General features: G+C 44.8%; 1 protein-coding gene across 2 annotated transcripts in view; it reads left to right on the forward strand.

Annotated features, from left to right (window-relative positions):
* The window catches only part of ISM1 (isthmin 1), a 95,099-nt gene that overhangs the window by 12,621 nt on the left and 63,156 nt on the right, over nt 1-19,322 (forward strand). Inside the window, exon 2 of one of the 2 annotated variants that reach the window (XM_061435622.1) lies at nt 12,898-17,787. The exons of the other annotated variant lie outside the window; for it this stretch is intronic. Coding sequence (XP_061291606.1) covers nt 17,782-17,787 — 6 coding nt within the window. The 5' untranslated portion in view covers nt 12,898-17,781. The remainder of the gene's footprint in view (nt 1-12,897; nt 17,788-19,322) is intronic. 2 annotated transcript variants of the gene reach the window in all.

A 19,322-nucleotide genomic window follows, 5' to 3' on the forward strand; every position in this document is an offset into this window, starting at 1 on the left:
GTTAGTTTTTTTCTATCTTGTTTCCCCTCAGAATTTTGAAGATGTAATGCAAGTTTTTTTTTTTATAGCATCTCATGTTTCAGTGAAAAGTCTGATGCTTTTTCTTTGTAGGTGATTTTTTAAGTGGAAGCTTTTAGGGTTTTTCTCTTTGTTCATAATGCTCAGAAACTTCATTAGCTTGTGCTCAGAATTAGGGCCTTTGTTGTTAGTCCTCTTCAGCATGTGGTGGGTGCTTTCAATCTGAATCCTCAAGTTTCTCTTCAGCCTGAGAAAGTTGCTTATTTCCAATATCCTTGTATTCATCTTCTGGAGCTCCTGGTAGACTTTGACACTAATGTTAGGATTTCAAAATCGAGCGGTCTTCCACATCTCTGATGTTTTTCTCTGCATTTTTCTAATGCAGTTCATGTCTTAGCCGAATCCTCCAGCTTTGGCAGCCCTAGTGTAGCTCTCTCACTGTTTATCAGTTCCCTGCCCTTACCCTTTTCACCTAACTTCTGTAGCTTCTTCTCTTTTCTTCCCTTCTTTTCTCTTCCTTCCGTCCTCCCCTCCTCTGCTCCTTCGCTTTTTTCTCTCTCTACATATTTAAAACATTTTTAATGATGAATAATTTACATACAATAAGATGAATGCATCTTAAAGATTCAGTTCCATTTTTGACAATTATATAATACCTATATAACCACTATCAAAATTAGATACAGAACATCTCCATCATCCCCAAAAGTCTTCGAGTGCACCTTTGTAGGCAATTTACACACCCCCCCATAAGCAACCAGTGTCTTACTCTTATCAGCATGGATTAGTTTGCCTCTTTGAGATCTTCATGTAGATGGAATTGTATGGTGTGTATTTGTGTGTGTGTGTGTGTGCCTGTGTATGCATCTGGGTTTCTTTTGCTTAACATATTTTTTTTGGTATTCATTTTTGTTGCTGTGTACACCAGTAAGTTTCTCTTCTTTATTGTTAAGAGGTATTCCATTGTATAACTATGCCACAGTTTATTTATCCCTTTCCCCAATGATGGTCATTTGGGTTGTTTCCAATGGTTTGGATGCTTACTGTAAATAAGATCATATTAACTTTTTTGTACAAGCCGGGACATAGGTTTTCATTTCTTGTTAGTAAATACTTGCTAGTGAAACTGACACAGGCTCTATTCTTTGCGTTGCTCTGGGAATTCCTCTGAAGAAACGTGCTTCCTCTGGCAGTCTTTCTCTCACTTTCTCAACTCTGTAATGCTTCACTTTCAATTGGGTACCATCTGTTTCATATCTGCCAGAAATCATTCCTTCTTCTATAGACGTTCCCTCTCAGCTTTCCAATTCTGTTGGGAGTTTATTCTTCTATTTCATCTTCTTTTTCAGTAGAATTTAGAGAAGGAAAATAAGTAAATGAAAATACCCAGTCTGCCACCTTGAATTGAAACCCTGTAATTTTATTTTTCACTTCTTTTCCTGTATACAAACCAGAAGAAAGTTCTCTTATTTGTGCAGCCCCTTCATTCATTCTTTCCCAGCCATGTTCTAAAAGGCATTGATTGTGAGGCTCAGAAGTCATGAGAACTATCCATTCAATTAAGAAGAATCTATTGTGTTTTTAAAGCCTCCAAAGGAAAGAATCCTGTTTGTACTTGTATAAGTACTTTATATATATATATATATATATATATACACACATATATGTATATATATATGTAATTGAAGTATAATTGACTTACAATGTTTCAGATGCACAGCAAGGTGATTTGGTTATACAAATACACGTATATCATTTTTGAAATTATTTTCCATCATAGATTATTACAAGATATTAACTGTAGCTCCCTGTGCTATACAGTAAATCTTTGTTGCTTGTTGTGTATCTATTTTTTAATTAGAAATCTAGCATTCTATTCACTCTAAGTCAAACAAGTGGAATCAAACTGTCATAATTTTTTAGCTAGGCAAAAATTCACGTTTTCAAAAATATATATATTATCCATATTTATATATGGATACAAAAACTTTTCTCCTACACTTGATAAAGTCCTGAGAAAGAACATCAAAAAAAAAAAAAAAAAAAGAAGAGATGGAGAAATTGGAGAACATAAATGAAATGGGAGCACTGAATTTGAAATAGAAATAGTGAAACAAACTAGCTAAACGATCATCATATAGTCCAGTTGTTTTTAACATGACTGCTCATTACAAACATATCTGGAGAAAAAAAAGCAATACCTGAGCATTTGTGTTTTTCAAAAAATTTCACGATAATTCTGATATGCATCTGGATTTTAAAAAGTGATTACAGGTTTTTTCTATTAGACTCTAGTTTTGGTGATATAGAGTTCTATTATTTTTCTGTTGACCAATCATGATACAGTGGTATAAAGTAAGTAATAGTTACATAATCACAATAGTAAAAGATGTTTATCAGTTTTCACAATCAATAGCCAGACAAAAAATAAAAAATAATTACAATTGCAAGCCATAATGGAAACATGATTAACTTAACAGTATAAAGTAATCACTAACAATTTGGGAGAGTCAAGCAGAGTGACGTGGTAAGTGGAAGTGCATACACACACACGTTTCCATCCACCCAGCCAGTCTATGTCTTTTGGTTGGTGCGTGTAATTCATTATACTTAAGGTAATGATTGATATATATGATCCTATTACTGTTTTCTTAATTGTTTTGGTCTTATTTTCTGTAGGTCTTTTCCTTTTTCTTGTGTTCCCTGCCTAGAGAAGTTCCTTTAGCATTTGTTGTAAAGCTGGTTTGGTGGTGCTGAATTCTCTTAACTTTTGCTTATCTGGGAAGCTTTTGATTTCTCCATCAAATCTGAAGCAGAGTCTTTCTGGGTAGAATGTTCTTGGTTGTAGGTTCTTCCCTTCCATCACTTTAAATATATCATGTCATTTCCCTCTGGTTTGTAGAGTTTCTGCTGAGAAATCAGCTGATAGCCTGACGGGAGTTTCCTTGTATACTGTCACTTTTCCCTTGTTGATTTTACTATTTTATCTCTGTGTTTAAGTTTTGTCAGTTTGATTACTATGTGCCTCAGTGTGTTCCTCCTTGGGTTTATCCTGCCTGGGACTCTCTGTGCTTCCTGAACTTGGTTGACTATATCCTTTCCCATATTTTGGAAGTTTTCAGCTATTATCTCTTCAAATATTTTCTCAGGCCCTTTTTCTCATTCTTCTCCTTCTGGGACCCCACTAATGCGAACGTTGGTGCCTTTAATGTTGTCCCAGAGGTCTCTTAGGCTGTCTTCACTTTTTCATTCTTTTTTCTGTATTTTGTTCTGTGGCAATGATTTCCACCATTCTGTCCTCCAGGTCATTTATCTGTTCTTCTGCCTCAGTTTTTCTGCTATTGATTCCTACTAGTGTATTATTCATTTCTGTTTATTTGCTCTTTAGTTCTTCTAGGTCTTTGGTAAACTTTTCTTGCATCTTCCCATTCTTTGCCTCCATTCTTTTCCCGAGATCCTGGATCATCTTCACTATCACTATTCTGAATTCTTTTTTTTGGGAAGGTTGCCTATCTTCACTTCATTTAGTTGTTTTTCTGGGATTTTATCTTGTCCCTTCATCTGGGACATAACTTTCTGCTTTTTCATTATGGTTAACTTTCTGTAATATGTTTTGTGACACTGTGCTTCTTCTTGCTTCTTCTGTCTGCCCTCTGATAGCTGAGGCTAAGAGGCTTGTGTAACCTTCTTGACGGTAGGGGTTGGCGATGGGAGAAACCGGGTCTTGCTCTGGTGGGCAGGGCCTTGCTCAGTAAAGCTTTAATCCAATTATCTGCTGATGGGTGGGGTTACTCTCCCTCCCTGGTAGTTGTTTGGCCTGAGGTGACCCAGCTCTGGGGTCTATGGTAGGGTTAATGGTGAAGTCCAAGAGGGTTTACACCAAGGGGGACCTTGCAGTACCCCCATCCCTGTGGTGAGCCCCTGCCGACCCGCACCGCCACAGGAGGCCCTCCAACACCAGCAGGTAATGGTGGTTCAGTCTCCTGTGGAGACACTGCTTCTCTTCTCTGGGTCTTGGTGCATGCAAAATTTTGTTTGTGCCCTCCAAAACTGGAGTCTCTGGTCCCCCAGCCCTCTGGAAGGCCTATAATCAAACCCTGCTTGGCCCTCAAGGCCAGATTCACCAGGGATTCCCAATCCCTTGGTTGGATCCCCAGGCTGGGAAGCCTGATGTGGGGCTCAGAATGTTCACAACAGTGCAAGAACTTCTTTGATACTATTAATCGCTAATCTGTGGGTTGCCCACCTGGCGGGTATAGGACTTGATTTTATCGTGATGGCACCCCTCCTACTGTCTCGCTGAGGCTTCTTCTTTGTCTTTGGATGTGGAGTATCTTTTTTGGTGGGTTCCAGCGTCCTCCTATTGATGGCTGTTCAACAGCTAGTTGCAATTTTGGTGCTCTTGTAGGAGGAAATGAGTACATGTCCTTCCACTCTGCAATCTTGATCTGGAAGCCTGTACAAGTACGTTTTTACAGCCATCAGTGACCGAATATTTTTTTCTCTACTGTGTCCTTTAAATCTTTTTTGACCCATCTTAATATCATGTTTGCTCTTCTTTTCCCACTATTTATTCCCTTTTCAAGAAACATCTCATGCAGGACTTGAAGGTTATTATTTAATAGTTCTTCTCCACATTTGATTATCTCAGTTTTTAACTTGTCTTCACTGATCTAATTTTACAATGTTTTACTGGTGTACGTGATCCTCTTATTTCTCTTTCGTCTGCGGACATCTATGACCTTGGCTCAGGATTCTATGATTCACAACGGAAAGGGCAGTGATGAAGCCCCTTTCTTCAGTGACAGCTAAGGGTACCTCACTGTCTGCGCTCATTCCTCAAAAGGCAGATTATTTAAGGGCTGGGACTGGGATGTCAGCTTGGTTCCCAGGACTGAATGCAATGAGGTTGAAGAAGCAGCAAGGGAGTGTGTCACTGAAAAAGAAAAACTCATTTTGCATTTTATTTAAACCTTGTCTGTACTACTCTTCCATAAGAACGTCATAAGAAGCCCTAGACATGAAAGATATAAAGCTTAATTTCTTTCTTTCTGTGGTGTGCCAGTGCAAATGTTGGGTAGAGTGCGATGAGAAGAAAATAGACGTGCTAAGTGCCCAGTGCTCCTCTTTGGACTGAGCACTCACTGCCCGTCCTGATCAGTGACCTGACCATGTAGCCTTGTGGCTCCTCCCCTTCCCCACCTCTTTCCCTTTCTCCTACCAGAGCTTCCTGGGGATATCTCCCAAGGACCGCTTGCTCTTTGTCTCAGGGTTTGCTTCTGGAAGAAACTAAACTAAAAAGCGGTAGTCAAACCTCAGCCATGGGATCACTGGCCACTTCTTCAGGTGCAGGAAGATGTACAGTGCAGGGTTTCCATGAGGTGCCTGCTGTTTCTCGCTGCTGTTAACAAGGCTGACGTCTGTTCACCTCAGAAAGGGATGACCAGTGAGAGCAACAGAATCAAACCATGCCATCCCCTCCCAGAGCAGCTGGGCAGAGCGGAATTCCAAAGTCGTAGGAATGGCAAAGGTCAGGCCTAGGCAGAGCCTGTGAATGGCTTGTGTGTGGAGAGATGACTGTTGTTTTCCTCGGGAGAGCCTCGTCCCATGCTTGTTTGCCATTTTAGGTGGGAGGATGAGCGATGGTGGGAAGCCCTCAAGGGTGTGTGAGAGCACCTTCTAATGCCTAAAAAAGGTAGTGGTCAGGGTTCCTGGGTAAGTGTAGCTTTGGGTCAACTCCCCAGGCACAGACCAGCATGTGTCACTGGAAAGTTGTTTCTGTAAACTGAGTAGAAGTGAAAACACCAGGTTCACTCCTTCCTGTTGAACTGACCCCAGCACATCTTAGTAAACCAAGTCGTCTCACACAGAGCACTGTCTCCGGCTGATGCACCTCCGTCAGACAGCAGCCCTCCTGGGTCCCCTTCCCCAGAAGGAACAGCGCTTCAGGGCTGAAGGAGCAGGAGAATTTCAGCCTCGTGTCTGGGGCTCTGGGCTGCCAGACTCACAGTCTGGAGCACCTCGATCCCAGATGTGCAGCAGAAGTGACCCTGGAAAAGGCAGGTTGACTGTGAATTCAAGAGGCTGCTTCCTGCTGTACACTTCATCTCTATTTTTGAAAATACCAAGGTGTGGCTAGAACCTATATGAAGCACGCCAGGGGGGCTGGAAATGATGTCATAGGTCACCCAGGTGCTACCTTACTCCCACCAGCATCGAGAGAGAGCATTCATGCCAAAGCCAATGAAACAAAGCACATGCCTTGGCTCCCAGCCACCTCTTAGAGACTGTGATGAGGAGACAACAAGGAGGAAAATGGCAGTTGTGTTATTATTTTTAAAAAATACTGTTTTATTAAGGTACAGTTGGCATACAATGAACTGTGCATACTCAAAGTGAACAGAGAGGAGTTAACACCTGTGAAACCATCACCACCATCCAGGTAATGAATAAATCCACCATCTCTGAAAGCTTCTTTGTGTTCCTTGGGGATTCCTCCTTCATTCCTCAGGAACCTCCACCACTGATCTGCCTTCTGTCACTATGGATCCGTTTTTACATTTCCTAGAGTTTTACATAAGCAGACTGGTACGGAATGTACAGCATGGGGAGCTCTTTTGTGCACCATAATGATTCTGGGATGCATCCACGTTGTTTGGTGCATACGAGTTTGATCCTTTTATCACCAGCTGGTATTCCATGGTATGTGTACACAATATGCCTTTCCATTTACCCAGTGAAGCACGCTGAGGTTGCTTCCAACTCGGGCCTATCAAAATAAGGATGCTACGAGTGTTTGGGTGTAAGTCCTTGCATCGTGAACATATGCTCTCATTTCTCTTGTGTGAATTCTTAGAGGCAGACTAGCTGGGTATATGTTTAGCTTACTTAAAATTGTGGCAGTCTTTTTTTAAACTTTTTTGAGGGAATATAATTGCGTTACAATGTAGTGGTAGTTTCTGCTGTGCAACAAAGTGAATCAGCTGTATGTATATGAATATCCCCTCCCTCTTGGTCTCCTTTCCACCATTCCCATCCCAGCCCTCTATGTCATCACAGAGCACCTAGATGAGTTTCCTGTGCTTTATAGCAGGTTCCCACTAGCTATCTGCTTTACACATGGTAGTGTATAAATATATATGAGCTTCCCAGGTGGCACTAGTAGTAAAGAACTTGCCCACCAATGCAGGAGATGTAAGAGATCAGGTTTCAATCCCTGGGTTGAGAAGATCCCCTGTAGGAGGGCATGACAACCCACTCTAGTATTGCCTGGAGAATCGCCATGGACAGAGGAACTTGGTGGGCTACAGTCCATAGCATCACAAAGAGTCAGACGTGACTGAAGCGACTTAGCACACACACAATCAGTGTAATATATATGTCAATCCTAATATTCCAGCTTGCCCCACGCTCACCTAAAAAATAATAATAAATAAATAAAATAAGATTGTGGCAATCTTTTAGAGGCACTCACATAACACGTTGTGGATCTATAAAACCCAGGACACTGTTAGAAAATGAGAGAATTCGGAAGTTTAGTTGCAGGATGGTATCTTCCTACAGCTAATACACAAGTGTATAATCCATAATATATTATGGAAAGCTGAAGGAAGGGGAGAAGATACCATTTCCTTGGAAAGAATTCTCCTACCTTTTCAGGATTCTCCAAATCAAAAGTTTCAGGGGGCTCAGTCCTCCAGGTGAGCATGGTTGCTGGTGATGGTGATGGTGGTGGTAGAAAGAAATAGTTGCTGGATAAGAACCAGTGAGAAGAGTCTCCTAGAAGGAGACTTGACTTCCTCTGTAAGCTGCTGTTTGATGTCCCCTTCATCTTCTTGTCCTGATGCCCTGCCTGACTGGAAGTTAACAGAACCAGAAATAGATTTGTATCTCCTGCCTGGAGACTCAATTACATTGTGACTTGGAAATCTGGTATTGGTTATGAGCCCAAAACGAACTGGAAGCCAGGTTTATTGCTGGAAATCTTCAAATTTCAGGAAGGACAAAAATTCAAAAGGGGAGATCTCATTAAGTGTTTCTAATCCTTAGCCCAGGAAAAAGACTGCAGGAATGTTAACATGAGCTGAAACTCTGGCCACGCTGGACATGAGAAGAGTGATGACTTGTAGAAACCCACAGAGGATTCTTGCTAGAGGGCAAGGACTATTCTTTACTGACACACAAGGTGGCCCGTCCTCTGCCCCAAGGGACATGGAGCAGTCGTGACTTGCAGGTACAGGCGAGAAGCTAGGGGTGATTTCTCCACACTTGCACCCACGGTGTGGTTCATGGGGCAGCAGCAACAGTGTCTCCTGGAACTCATTAGAAAATAAGAATCTCAGGCCCCACCCAGAATGACTGAATCAGGATCTACAATTTAATCAGGGCCCCCCGGTGAATCACATGCTCGTCACAGATTAAGAAGCTCTGGTCAAGATGCATGCTTTTCTTGCAAGTTGCATGTCCCCAGAAGCACTCAAGACAGATCAGGTATTATTGCCCAGTTGAGTGCCACAACAACCTACCCCAAACCTCAGTGGCCTGTAAAAACAAGCATGTATTCTCATGCCTGTGGGTCTGTGGGTTGCTGGGGCTCAGTAGATCTAGGCAGGCTGGGCTCCAGGCTAAGGCTTGGGTCTGGGTTTCTTCCTGCATCTCCCGGATTTACACAACTGGCAGGCTACCTGCCCTGCACTCCTCTCACGGTGATGAAAGATCACAGAAAGGCAGAGGCAAGCCCGAAGGACAGGTACACTCCAGGCTTTGCTTAGATCACATTTGTCAGCATCCTCTTGGCCAAAACTCATCACAAAGCCCAACAGAGTGGCCGAAGGCTTTGGATTTGTTTCAGTGCTTCCTCTGCTTCTCATGTGTGTGCCTTCAGCAAAAGTCTCACACTTCTCTGTGCTTCTATGTCCTGTTCAGTAAATGGGATAGTAAAAGTGGGATCCATGGGAGGTTATAACGCTGAAAGGACCGTCCTTGACGCATAAGGACACTTCGACCCATGAATCTGGTGCTACAGAGCAGCGTGACCTTGGACAAGTCACTTCAACTCTATGCATTTCATTTTCCTTATCTAAAAGTAGACTAAAAAAAAGTAAATAAAGATAGACATCCTAATGGGATAATTATACTGATTTTTAAACTTTATCTTCAAACATGGTGACAATGATGCTGATAGTGATATAAAAGCTAACCTTAAGCTTTTATTCTGTGCCAAGAGCAGAATAAATAACAACTTTGTATGTATTTGCACCTTTAATTCTCACAACAGCCCAGTGAAGATTCTTTCCCATTTTGCAGCTGAGGAAACGAAGGCAGAGCAGTGTCATGAAATCAAGGTTTAATATCTGATTGTCCTGAGCACATTGTGTGGAGGGAAAGGCATCGCAGAAGGGAGGCAGTCCAGGCTGGCTCCATGTGCTGATGCCTATTCTGCCTCATGTCTATCAGTGATGCTTCTAGAAAGGTTACTCCTGGTGGCTTCTCTCATGTGGGAGAAGGAAAGGAAAGAGCAGGGGGCAGCTAGGGAGAAAAGGCTGGGAAAGAGCTGGTGTCCTGGTTAAACAGGCCCTTCCCACACTGGGCTTCCCACATGGCTCAGTAGTAAAGAATCCGCCTGCCAATGCGAGATGCAGGATCGATCCCTGGGTTAGGAAGATCCCCTGGAGAAGTGAATGGCAACCCACTCCAGTATTTTTGCCTGGAGAATCCCATGAACAAAGGAGCCTGGTGGACTACAGTCTACGAGGTCTCAAAGAGTCAGATATTACTTAGCGACTGAACAACAAGAGTAACTTCTGACCCCACCCACCATGCAGCCACGTCCACATTCCAAGAAACGGATGCTGGAGGGATGTGCTGAACATTTCCAGTGGGACCCAACCGGTAGCCAAGGCTGTGTTGTGCAGCTGTTGGACCTGGCTTTGGGCTGGAATCAGACTGAGGGGAAGAAAGAAGAGGCGAAAGGGTTAGTCGCTCAGTCACGCCTGACTTTTTGCAACCCCATGGACTGTAGCCCACCAGGCTCTTCTGTCCATGGAATTCTCCAGGCAAGAACACTGGAATGGGTAGTCATTCCCTTCTCCAGGGGATCTTCCCAACCCAGGGATCGAACCTGCGTCTCCTGCACTGCAGGCAGATTCTTTACCATCTGAGCCATCAGGGAGTGGGGCCTGCAGGATCCTGCCTCTGAGAAACCAGACCCAGAAAGGCCATGGGTTGCTCAGTCCACACTGGATTCCACCAAAAGTGGTTTCTGAGTCAAGAGACATACGCTTCTCTCTTTCCATCTTCCTTCTGCCTGGTCTCTCTTGTGCAGTTTCACTGCTTAAAAACGGTGTGTTCCGTGGTGGGGGTGGGACTGTGCCCACGGATACGTTATTCATCACCCGTGGGCTTTAACGACCAAAGCCGGCAACACCTTTGCAGGGCGTCCCTTACGAAGGGGCACCCTTCCCTGCCTTCCTTTCTCAGACCTAACAAGAGAAACAGGCAGACCTGGGGACAGGAGTTTTGCCAGCTCTCTGAGCTGTGTATTCAGCTTTCCAATTACAGTTTCTGGCCAGAAGAATCTTTTCCTTGTGACTAATCAGATTCTTCCCTTTCCTTGGTGTGTCACAAAGTCCTTTCCCTCAAGGTCTTCTGAGGAGAGAGTGGTCAGGAATTTTTAAGTGTTTCCCATAGTTGAGAGGAGTATCGTACTTCCTTTTCTGGTTGTGGCGTTACACCGCTAGTATCTAATCAGCTTGTGGGCCACCGTGGTTCTAGACCTTTCCCTGTCGTCCTTCCCATGTCTCTGACAGCCCTGTACCCCCAGTGAATTTTATCCTTTGTTTTGCTTTGCTTCTGACAGAACTTGTCTCATACTTTGGATATGTTCTGTAGTGCCTTCTCCCTTCTCTCTTTGCTCCTCAAACGTTGGATTGGGACCAGTCTCGTGTCAATGATCTTAATAGCTTAGTAACTTTGTGATTGTCACAGAATTGAGAACTGACTAGGTTGATGGCTTCAACAGAAAAACAAACAAAACTTAAAAAAAAAAAAAAAAAAGTATGACCACTAGAAGTGTGAAATCACTATTTTATCTCACAGAATGGCAAAATGGAAACAGAAACTAAAGACTGTTGGCAAGAATGTGGAGCACCTATAGGGAATACAAACAGATGGGAACACTTTGGAAAATTGTTTTTCCAGAGTAGCTACTAAGACAGAATATATATGTACCCTCTGACCCAGCAATCCCATCCTGGGTATATTCCCCACAGAAATGTATTCCTCCGTGGACTCAAAAACCTAAAAAAGAATGCTCACAGCAGCACTAGTTAAAACAGACCCCAAACTGGAAAGACCCAAAGTGCCTATCCACAGTAAGATGGATAATAAGGCAGTAAGTGTGCACACTGGGAAAGAGCAAACAGCCACACACAACATGTACAACTCCACAAACGTCGTGTCACGCGGAAGGAGCCAGTCACAAAAGTGTACATGCAAGAAAATTCTGCTAGTGTTAAATGACCAGGAAAAGCTAATCTATGCTGTTGGAACAGAGAAAACACCAGCCACCCTCATTAAGGGGACACGAGGGGGCATCTGGCTGCTGCTAATATTGTTTCTCAGTCTGCGTGTTGGCTACACGGTTGTGTTCAGTTTGAGAAATCTCACTGAGCTCTATAGTTATAGACATGCATTTCTCTATATGGATATCATCCTTCAGTTAAAAATACAGTAAAGAGGGAATTCCCTGGTGGCCAGTGGTTAGGACTCCATGCCTTCAGTGACAAAGGCCCAGGTTCAATCCCTGGCAGGGGAACTAAGATTCTATAAGCCATGTTGTGTGGCTAAAAATAAAAATTAACTAGTTAATTAATTTTTTAAAATACAGTAAAGAAGGTAGCAGGCAGGGTAGATAGTATAGGAGAGATGGCCTTTTTTCACTGGGAAAGGCAACCGGCAGCCCAGAGGCCACTCCCTGTTCTCCTTGGTGTATCCTGCCCTGCAGGCTGCTCTCCAAGTTTTAATGAGTGTGGACTAGTTTCAGCATCGAGGGGATCCTGCTCTGCCTCCGTGGCCCAGTACTATTGTCATGACATCAAAGACCAACTGCTGGCTAAGATACAGTCCATGTGAAAAGAGTGACCAGCAAATTTACTGCTTGACTTCACCCCTTTAGATGGAACTGGCCCCGTGGTCCCCTTTCAAAGCTCGATTGTGGACATATATCTTCTTTATAGGACACCACGTACAATAAAGCGAGGCAATAACTTAAAATATTTTTAAAAGAATATCTTTGAGAGCACTGCAAGATGGGCATTCCATCACTGTGGTTACATGTTCTCAAACACTCCTCAGGGTCTAACCATTGGTCTGAGAGCCTTCTATTCAATATGGTGACTTTTTTTGACTCATCGGGTTATATTTTTATGCTCCAACCCTTTCCCTAGGCTCTGCAAGGTCTTCGGAAAGTCATTAATGAGAGGAGATCTGCCTCAAGTGAGAGGGCCACATCACCCAAGTCAGGCAAAATAGCAAAGTTCATATCCCATTATTCATTAACTTGTTTGGAGTTATCTTTTATGGAGTCAACATTTTTAAAGGACTGAGGCCAATCTAAGCTCCTGGATTGGTTCTGTGCAGTTCCCCAATAATCCACATGGACCGTATTTCTTTGCATAGCCCTGGTGTGGAAATCTCAGGCAGTTGTTAGCGTTTACAGACAGTAGAAACGGGCAAGGAAAGAACTGAGTTGTTTTGTATGATTCCCAGAAAATGAAGCACCTTATTCCCTTTCTAAGAGGGAAAATATTGCCTAGCATACTCGTAAAATGACTTATAATGTAAAGGATGTCTTTGGCTTGACTTGGAGTCTTTCTCCAGGTGGCGGAGACTGAAGCGTCTGCAATCAACATTACCAGCCTGAATGGAACCATCCAAAATGATCCTTCCAATATGTGATCACTTATTACAGCAGGGAAATCAGTTCACAGAGGATACAGCATTCTAAAGAGTGGCCAAGTCAGTCCTGGCTCAGAGCGTCCCCTCCTGTTTAATCCATTACTCTTGAAAAGTGCAGCGCACCATACTTGGCTGGAGAAAGGCCAACAACTGGACAGAACCTGCTTTCCGGTTTCCTCGGCCGGCATGCTCAGTCAGACACAGCACCCAGGTGAAGCGGCTGTGACCTTCCTGCTGAGACTTTGACGAAGGCCAAACACCCAATTCCAAAGACACCTTGGAAAGGAGATCTCACCTGTAAGCGGGAGTAAGCATCAACTAGAAGATACTGGAAATATTCGGAGAGGCCGGAGAATCCCAAGAAAGTGACTGTCGTGTGGAACTGCAGGAGGGGGTGATGAGAGCCAGGCTCCCTGGAAGGCACCCAGGGGCCTCGCCCCGCTGAAGAGCCATCCCACGTGGTCGCCACACCACACGTTTCAGTCTGCCTGCCCTCTGCGCAGTGCGAGGCTCTGGGATAGCCCTAACGTGCACATCCACACCCTTGGCCTTCCGTTTGTTCATAAATCGGGGAAGGGGGGGGAATAAGAGAAGGAAAGTGACCAGGGAACTCAATTACAGAGTGATGTGGCCCCGGGTAAGGGGGACACGTGTGCCTTGGGGCCAGGAAGAGCACAATTCATCTTCCTACCGTGAAGAGAGAATGAGGCTGTGAACACAGGGGAAAAAAGAGACAGAATCGTAGCTTCAAAGAGCCACCTCCTAATGAAGGAGACGCATTTTTCCTCTGGTACTGACTGAATGGTTGCTCCAAGATGGCTCAAACCATTAACTCAATTTACTTTACTTGGAGGGCTCCGGGGGGTGTCCATTGTTCTTTCGGGTTGGGGTTCTGCATGCTGCTTAGGATGGGGAATGGAAGGAGGGCTGTGGAAACCCGCCAGTGCCGTGGAGCCCGCCTGGATGCCGGGAGCTGCCTGAAGGCTACACAGGCTCCCTTTCGAAGAAAAACTCGGTATCCACAAAAGCCCAAGTGTTCTGCCTGGAGTGACCTCGGGGGGTCACCAGCGGCTTTCCTCCTGAGACCCAAGGAAAGCCAGATGCTGGCGGGGAATTGCTACAGCCGCGCCCCTGGAAGGTTCTGTCCTGGTCCAACAAGACGAGGAGGATGCCTTTTGTGTTGCCAGGATACCTGGGCACATGACAAGTGCCGTGCTTACGAGGGTCACTGCACGTGGGCGTGCGTGCCCACTGCCCTGCTCACTGGGCTGAGCAGGTTCCTCCGGCTCAGCACCATCCCCACAGCCACAGAGAGGCTCTCTGCTTAGAAGGCAGGCTGCAGATGAAACCCTAGAGTGTCACTGTTGGTGAGAAACCTTGAAAACTGAGTCCCAAACGTCTCTTTTTAGACACGAGGGATCAAAAACCCGGAGAAATGGAAGGACTTGCCCAGTTCCTTACTACTTATTCCAGGATGACTGACCCTCAAGCCAGTCCTGTTTCACAAAGCCTCACAAGCCCACTTCTGAGCACCCTAAGAGGTGTCATGGTTTTTCTTTGCCAAAGATAATTGGAGCTGATGTCCATTTCAAGTGCCTCGACCCTGTGATGTTACAGTTGCAGTTTTATTGTCAAGGGGAGTCGAAAGGAAACTAAGTGAACATGAATTGTGTTTCTTATTTGAGAGACTTTCGGGTAGCAGTCAGGTAAATGAAATAACATACATGGAAGCGTAGGACATGACCCACCCACAGATAAGGGCTCCACAATTCCATTCACTCATTCAGGACTCACATACTGAATGCCCCTGCTATGCAGGGGTTGCACTAGGTGCTGGAGATTAATAGAGAACAAGCTTCTGATCCCGGTGGGGGAGAGCAGGTCAGGCAGGTAAAGTGACAAGTACTGAAGCCTTAAGGTGGGAAAGACGTCAGCTTGACTAAGGGGCAGAAAAGAGATGGAAGGACCGTGTGTAAGGGAGAAGTGGTTTCTGAACTTGTAGAAGAAGGCAGGGCCCTGTAGGTCATGACGAAGAATCTGGCTGTTCTTTTGAGATTAGCAAGAAAGGAAGCATGAAAGAGATTTTGAGTGATGGCTTTGTCTGCTTTGTGGAGAATGGGAGGGAAGGGTACAGACATGTCAGGAGGTTTCATCATAAAGTAATCCAGGCAAGAGAGGAGGGCACATGGGCCAGGATGGAGCGGAGTGGACGGCTAATGCATGCAAGACACAGTTCTGACACAAAGCTAACAGGATTTGCTGAAGGATTGGACTTCAGAGTCCCAGATAACTTCTGGTTTTATGGGAGGGGGCAGTGTATGGTGTCCATGTCAATGGACCTGTATCAGACATGCGACATTTGAGATGTTTGTGGATGTCTAAATGAAGATGATGAACAGGGAAAGGGGTCAGACTGACCAGGAACTGAGTCTGGAACATCATGACCAAAGTGGTAGAAGGAAAACCAAGGGTTGTGTTACAGAAGTCGAGGGAGGAAAGTGACTTCAAGCAAGAGACCTCCTGTTGAATGCTTCCATCGGAGCAAAGATAAGGACACAAGGTGCCCACGGGGAGCATGACCATGGCTGGTGCCTTGATGACGCTGTTTCAGAGGCACTATAGGAACAGAGGAGCCTCTCCTGGATGATGGCACCACCAACCCGATGGACATGAGTGTGAGCAAGCTCCAGGAGATGGTGAAGGACAGGGGAGCCTGGCGTGCTGCAGTCCACGGGGTTGCAAAGAGTCGGACACAACTGAGCGACTGAACAACTCCCGGATAAACGAGCATGTGGGAAGTGAGGAAGTAGAAACGGAATCTAAAAGTAAGTCTTAGAGAAGTTTTGCTATGAAGGGGAAGCATGCTGATATGGGACTGAAGGAGGAGTTTCTGGTTCATTTGTTTCAAGATTGGAGATACCAGGGAATCTTTGATGCTGATGAGCCTGAGCCAATAGAAATGGAGAAATTAATGATGCCAGACTGAGAGGCAAGGACTGGGCACTGGAGTCCTCGAGAAGGCGAGAGTGTGAGCGTGGGAACTGGCCTCTGATCGAAGCAGGGGTGGCCATTCCCTGAGACAGCTGGGACGAGGGAGACGGTGAGCTACATGTACAGGTCAAGTGCTGGGAGCGTGAGCGTGACCGTCTGAGGGATGACTTCCGTTCCCTCAATGAATATGCAATGAGGACAATGAGTGGAAAGTTTGGAGAAAGAAGATACAAAACAGTCCATCTTGAACACTGGAGAAGGCAAGCTTCTGAGCAAACAGCAGTGGACATTGGAACAGTCCTAAGAGCTCATTAGGGGTCTGAGAACGTGAATCTAAAGTGCAGCGATGTTTTCACATCAGGATGTTTTATTTTTTCCCATCACCCATCTGCTTGGCTACTAACCTAGAGAAGTCAAATCCTTGGGTTCAACCAGAACTGAACTTTTGCCCGTGAATAGATCAGAAGGAGTGAAGGGGGCAAGGAGAGTTGAGGGGCAGGGGTTACAGAGGAATAGTTACAATAATAGAACCCGTGTTGAATAAACAGAAGTAAGAGAAGGCTGAAGGATGGGGAGAAACTGGTATGGAGTGAAGATCGCATTGAATTTGAAAACTAGGGAGAATAGCTGATGGAGGTTCTGATGTCTTCTTAGCAGTCTCAGCTCAGAAGGGACACACATCGCTTCTGCTCCCATCAGTCATACTTGAGTCAAGGTGGCTAGAAAATGCATTCTCATTAGGGCCAGGCCCGGGGCCGGGGGCTACCTCCGCTGGGGAGCGGCAGCCCCTGTTGTTGGAGGACAGCTGGCCCTCTCTGCCTCATTGCTCATGGTGGCTTCTGCTCACTGCACTCTGTGCGTGCACCTCCGGGTACCACACTGGGCCTGTGCGTTCATTGGTTTGCTTTCTTCCTGCCTCACCCATCGGTTTCCTTATCACGTGACCAATAATGGACCATTACTTGCCACACAGCCCACCACTTCTCAAAACACCAGGCCTGAGTCTAAAAAAAGAGAAGGCCAGTCCTTCCCCAGAGCCAAAACCCAGGGAAGAAATTAAGCATGTCCACAATTTGAAAGTCACGTTTATCACCCTTCAGCATCTATTTGCACTGTGAATATTTATCTGGATACTAATCAGCAAAACACAGTTTGGGTAGGACTTGTTATAACCCATCTGATAGGGAAGAAGGACTTAGAAATTCACAATATTCGTGCATTAAGAGTAGCAGGTGCAACTTTCCCTGAATTATTCCAGCGTTAGAAGGAAAGATGGACTTATTTTCTCAACTAGCTGAATAATATGTTCGCTTTAGTGGAATGACAGAAGCCCCAGCGCTCACAGCGTTTGAGAAGTTTATTTATTACCACAGCTGCAACAGAGGTGGTGCTAATCTAGCCACAAGTGAAAGAGAGACCCATTAGCCAGGTTTAAATGGTGACACTTAAGAACAAACACAATGCATTGTATTGGAGGAGACACAGATTCGATTCCTGGGTTGGGAAAATCCCCTAGAGGAGGGCGCGGCAACCCACTCCAGTATTCTTGCCTGGAGAATCCCATGGACAGAGGCGCCTGGCGGGCTGCAAAGAGTCGGACACGAGCGAAGCGACTGAGCACAAGCACAGACACATGAACAAACACCAGCGGGATCCTTTTCTCTTTTCCTTCACTCCCAGACAGGCGAGGGAAACTCAAGCGCAGAGAAAATTTGCCTCAGTCCTGGACGAGATGCAAAGATCCGCTCGCACTCTCAAAGGCTGAAAGACCTCCAGGAGCAGGAGGGGATTCGGAACAGCTCACCTCTGATCGGCATGCAGGTGACAGCCCCTCAGCACTAACGTGACCCCAGATCTTGCCTAGTGTCAGGTTCAAATGCAGAGTCTCTGTTTCCACTGCCAAGGAAGATCCATATGCGAAGACCAGCCTTAGCTGCTAAAGAGAGTGTGGTTACTTATTTGTGCACAGCATATCTTCAGGCTCTACAAAGTATGTGGCAAGATAGTTCTGTAATTTCTTTTTCTCACAGCAAGAGGGCAGATGAAAAGAATTTAACTACAAATAATTATATCTCATACAAAAATAATTAAAAGGTTTCCTATTGAGGTTTATTTCTCAGTTCATAGGCATGATATTAACTTTTCTAAATACATCCATAATTCAAACATATATGAAAAGCGACTTCCCTAGCAGTCCAGTGGTGATGACTTCACCTTCCAAAGGATGAAGTGTAGCGGGTTCGATCCCTGCTCGAGGAGCTTAGATCCCACATGCCTTGCAGCCCAAAAATCAAAACATAAAACAGAAGCAATATTGTGACAAATTCAATAAAGACTTTTTTAAAAAGGGTCCACATCAAAAAGTCTTTTTAAAAAACAACAACAACAAAAACCCATAAATGAAGAGATAATGAGATTTTTTAACAATCCCTGGACCAAGTTTTTTAGCTGGCATTCAAGTATTTTGGTGCCATTCATGTGTTTCTTCCCTGGTGGCTCAGATGGTAAAGAGACTGCCTGCGATGCAGGAGACTTGGGTTTGGTCCCTGGGTCAGCGAGATCCCCTGGAGAAGGGAATGGCAACCCACTCCAGTATTCTTGCCTGGAGAATCCCATGGACAGAGGAGTCTGGCAGGCTACAGTCCATGGGATCGCAAAGAGTCAGACATGACTGAGTGACTCACCCCCATGCGTTTCTGGGATGACTCACTATATGTTAAAAAGGATATGTTCCCATTTTAAGACCCCTAAAAGCAAACACCAATGCAAAATCAAAGGATGGTAAAAGGTGGACAAAGGAAAGGTGTGTTTCACCTACGTGTCAGTTTCAGAAGCATCTGCCTGGCCTGGTGTGTATGGCATTAATTTCCTGCCATTTTTCTATTGGAATGCCCCCCTGAGTCGCTTGAAGTTGAAAATCAAGTCATGTTTCTTTAATCAGCCCTAGGAAACAGTGAAAGAAAGGGATGGTGGAGAGATTCCTTTTTATGAAAAGTTTCTAAAATCAACAAAGCCTAGAAGAATGAGCATGTACAACTTTGGGCCATGAGTCTGGGATTTTAACTTCAGAGAACATATGTTACTCACCATCCCCAAGTCAGTTAAGTATCTTCCTCCCTGTATTATTTGTCTCCTGTTCCAATATTTAGCAGCTTGATATAATCTCAGAATTTATATAGAGAATAATCTCAGAATTTCTGTGCATCAGGAAATTGAACACTCTTGGTCCAGGGTCTCTCCTAGCCTGATGCAGTGTATCAGGCAGGGCTGTAGTCATCTCCAGGCATGGCTGGTGGAAGACTGGCTTCCAGGCTGGGTCATTGGCAGGATTCTGTTTTCCCCAGGGCTGTTAACCG

The sequence above is a fragment of the Bos javanicus genome, chromosome 13, assembly GCF_032452875.1.
Source record: "Bos javanicus breed banteng chromosome 13, ARS-OSU_banteng_1.0, whole genome shotgun sequence".
Classification (NCBI taxonomy): Eukaryota; Metazoa; Chordata; class Mammalia; order Artiodactyla; family Bovidae; genus Bos; species Bos javanicus.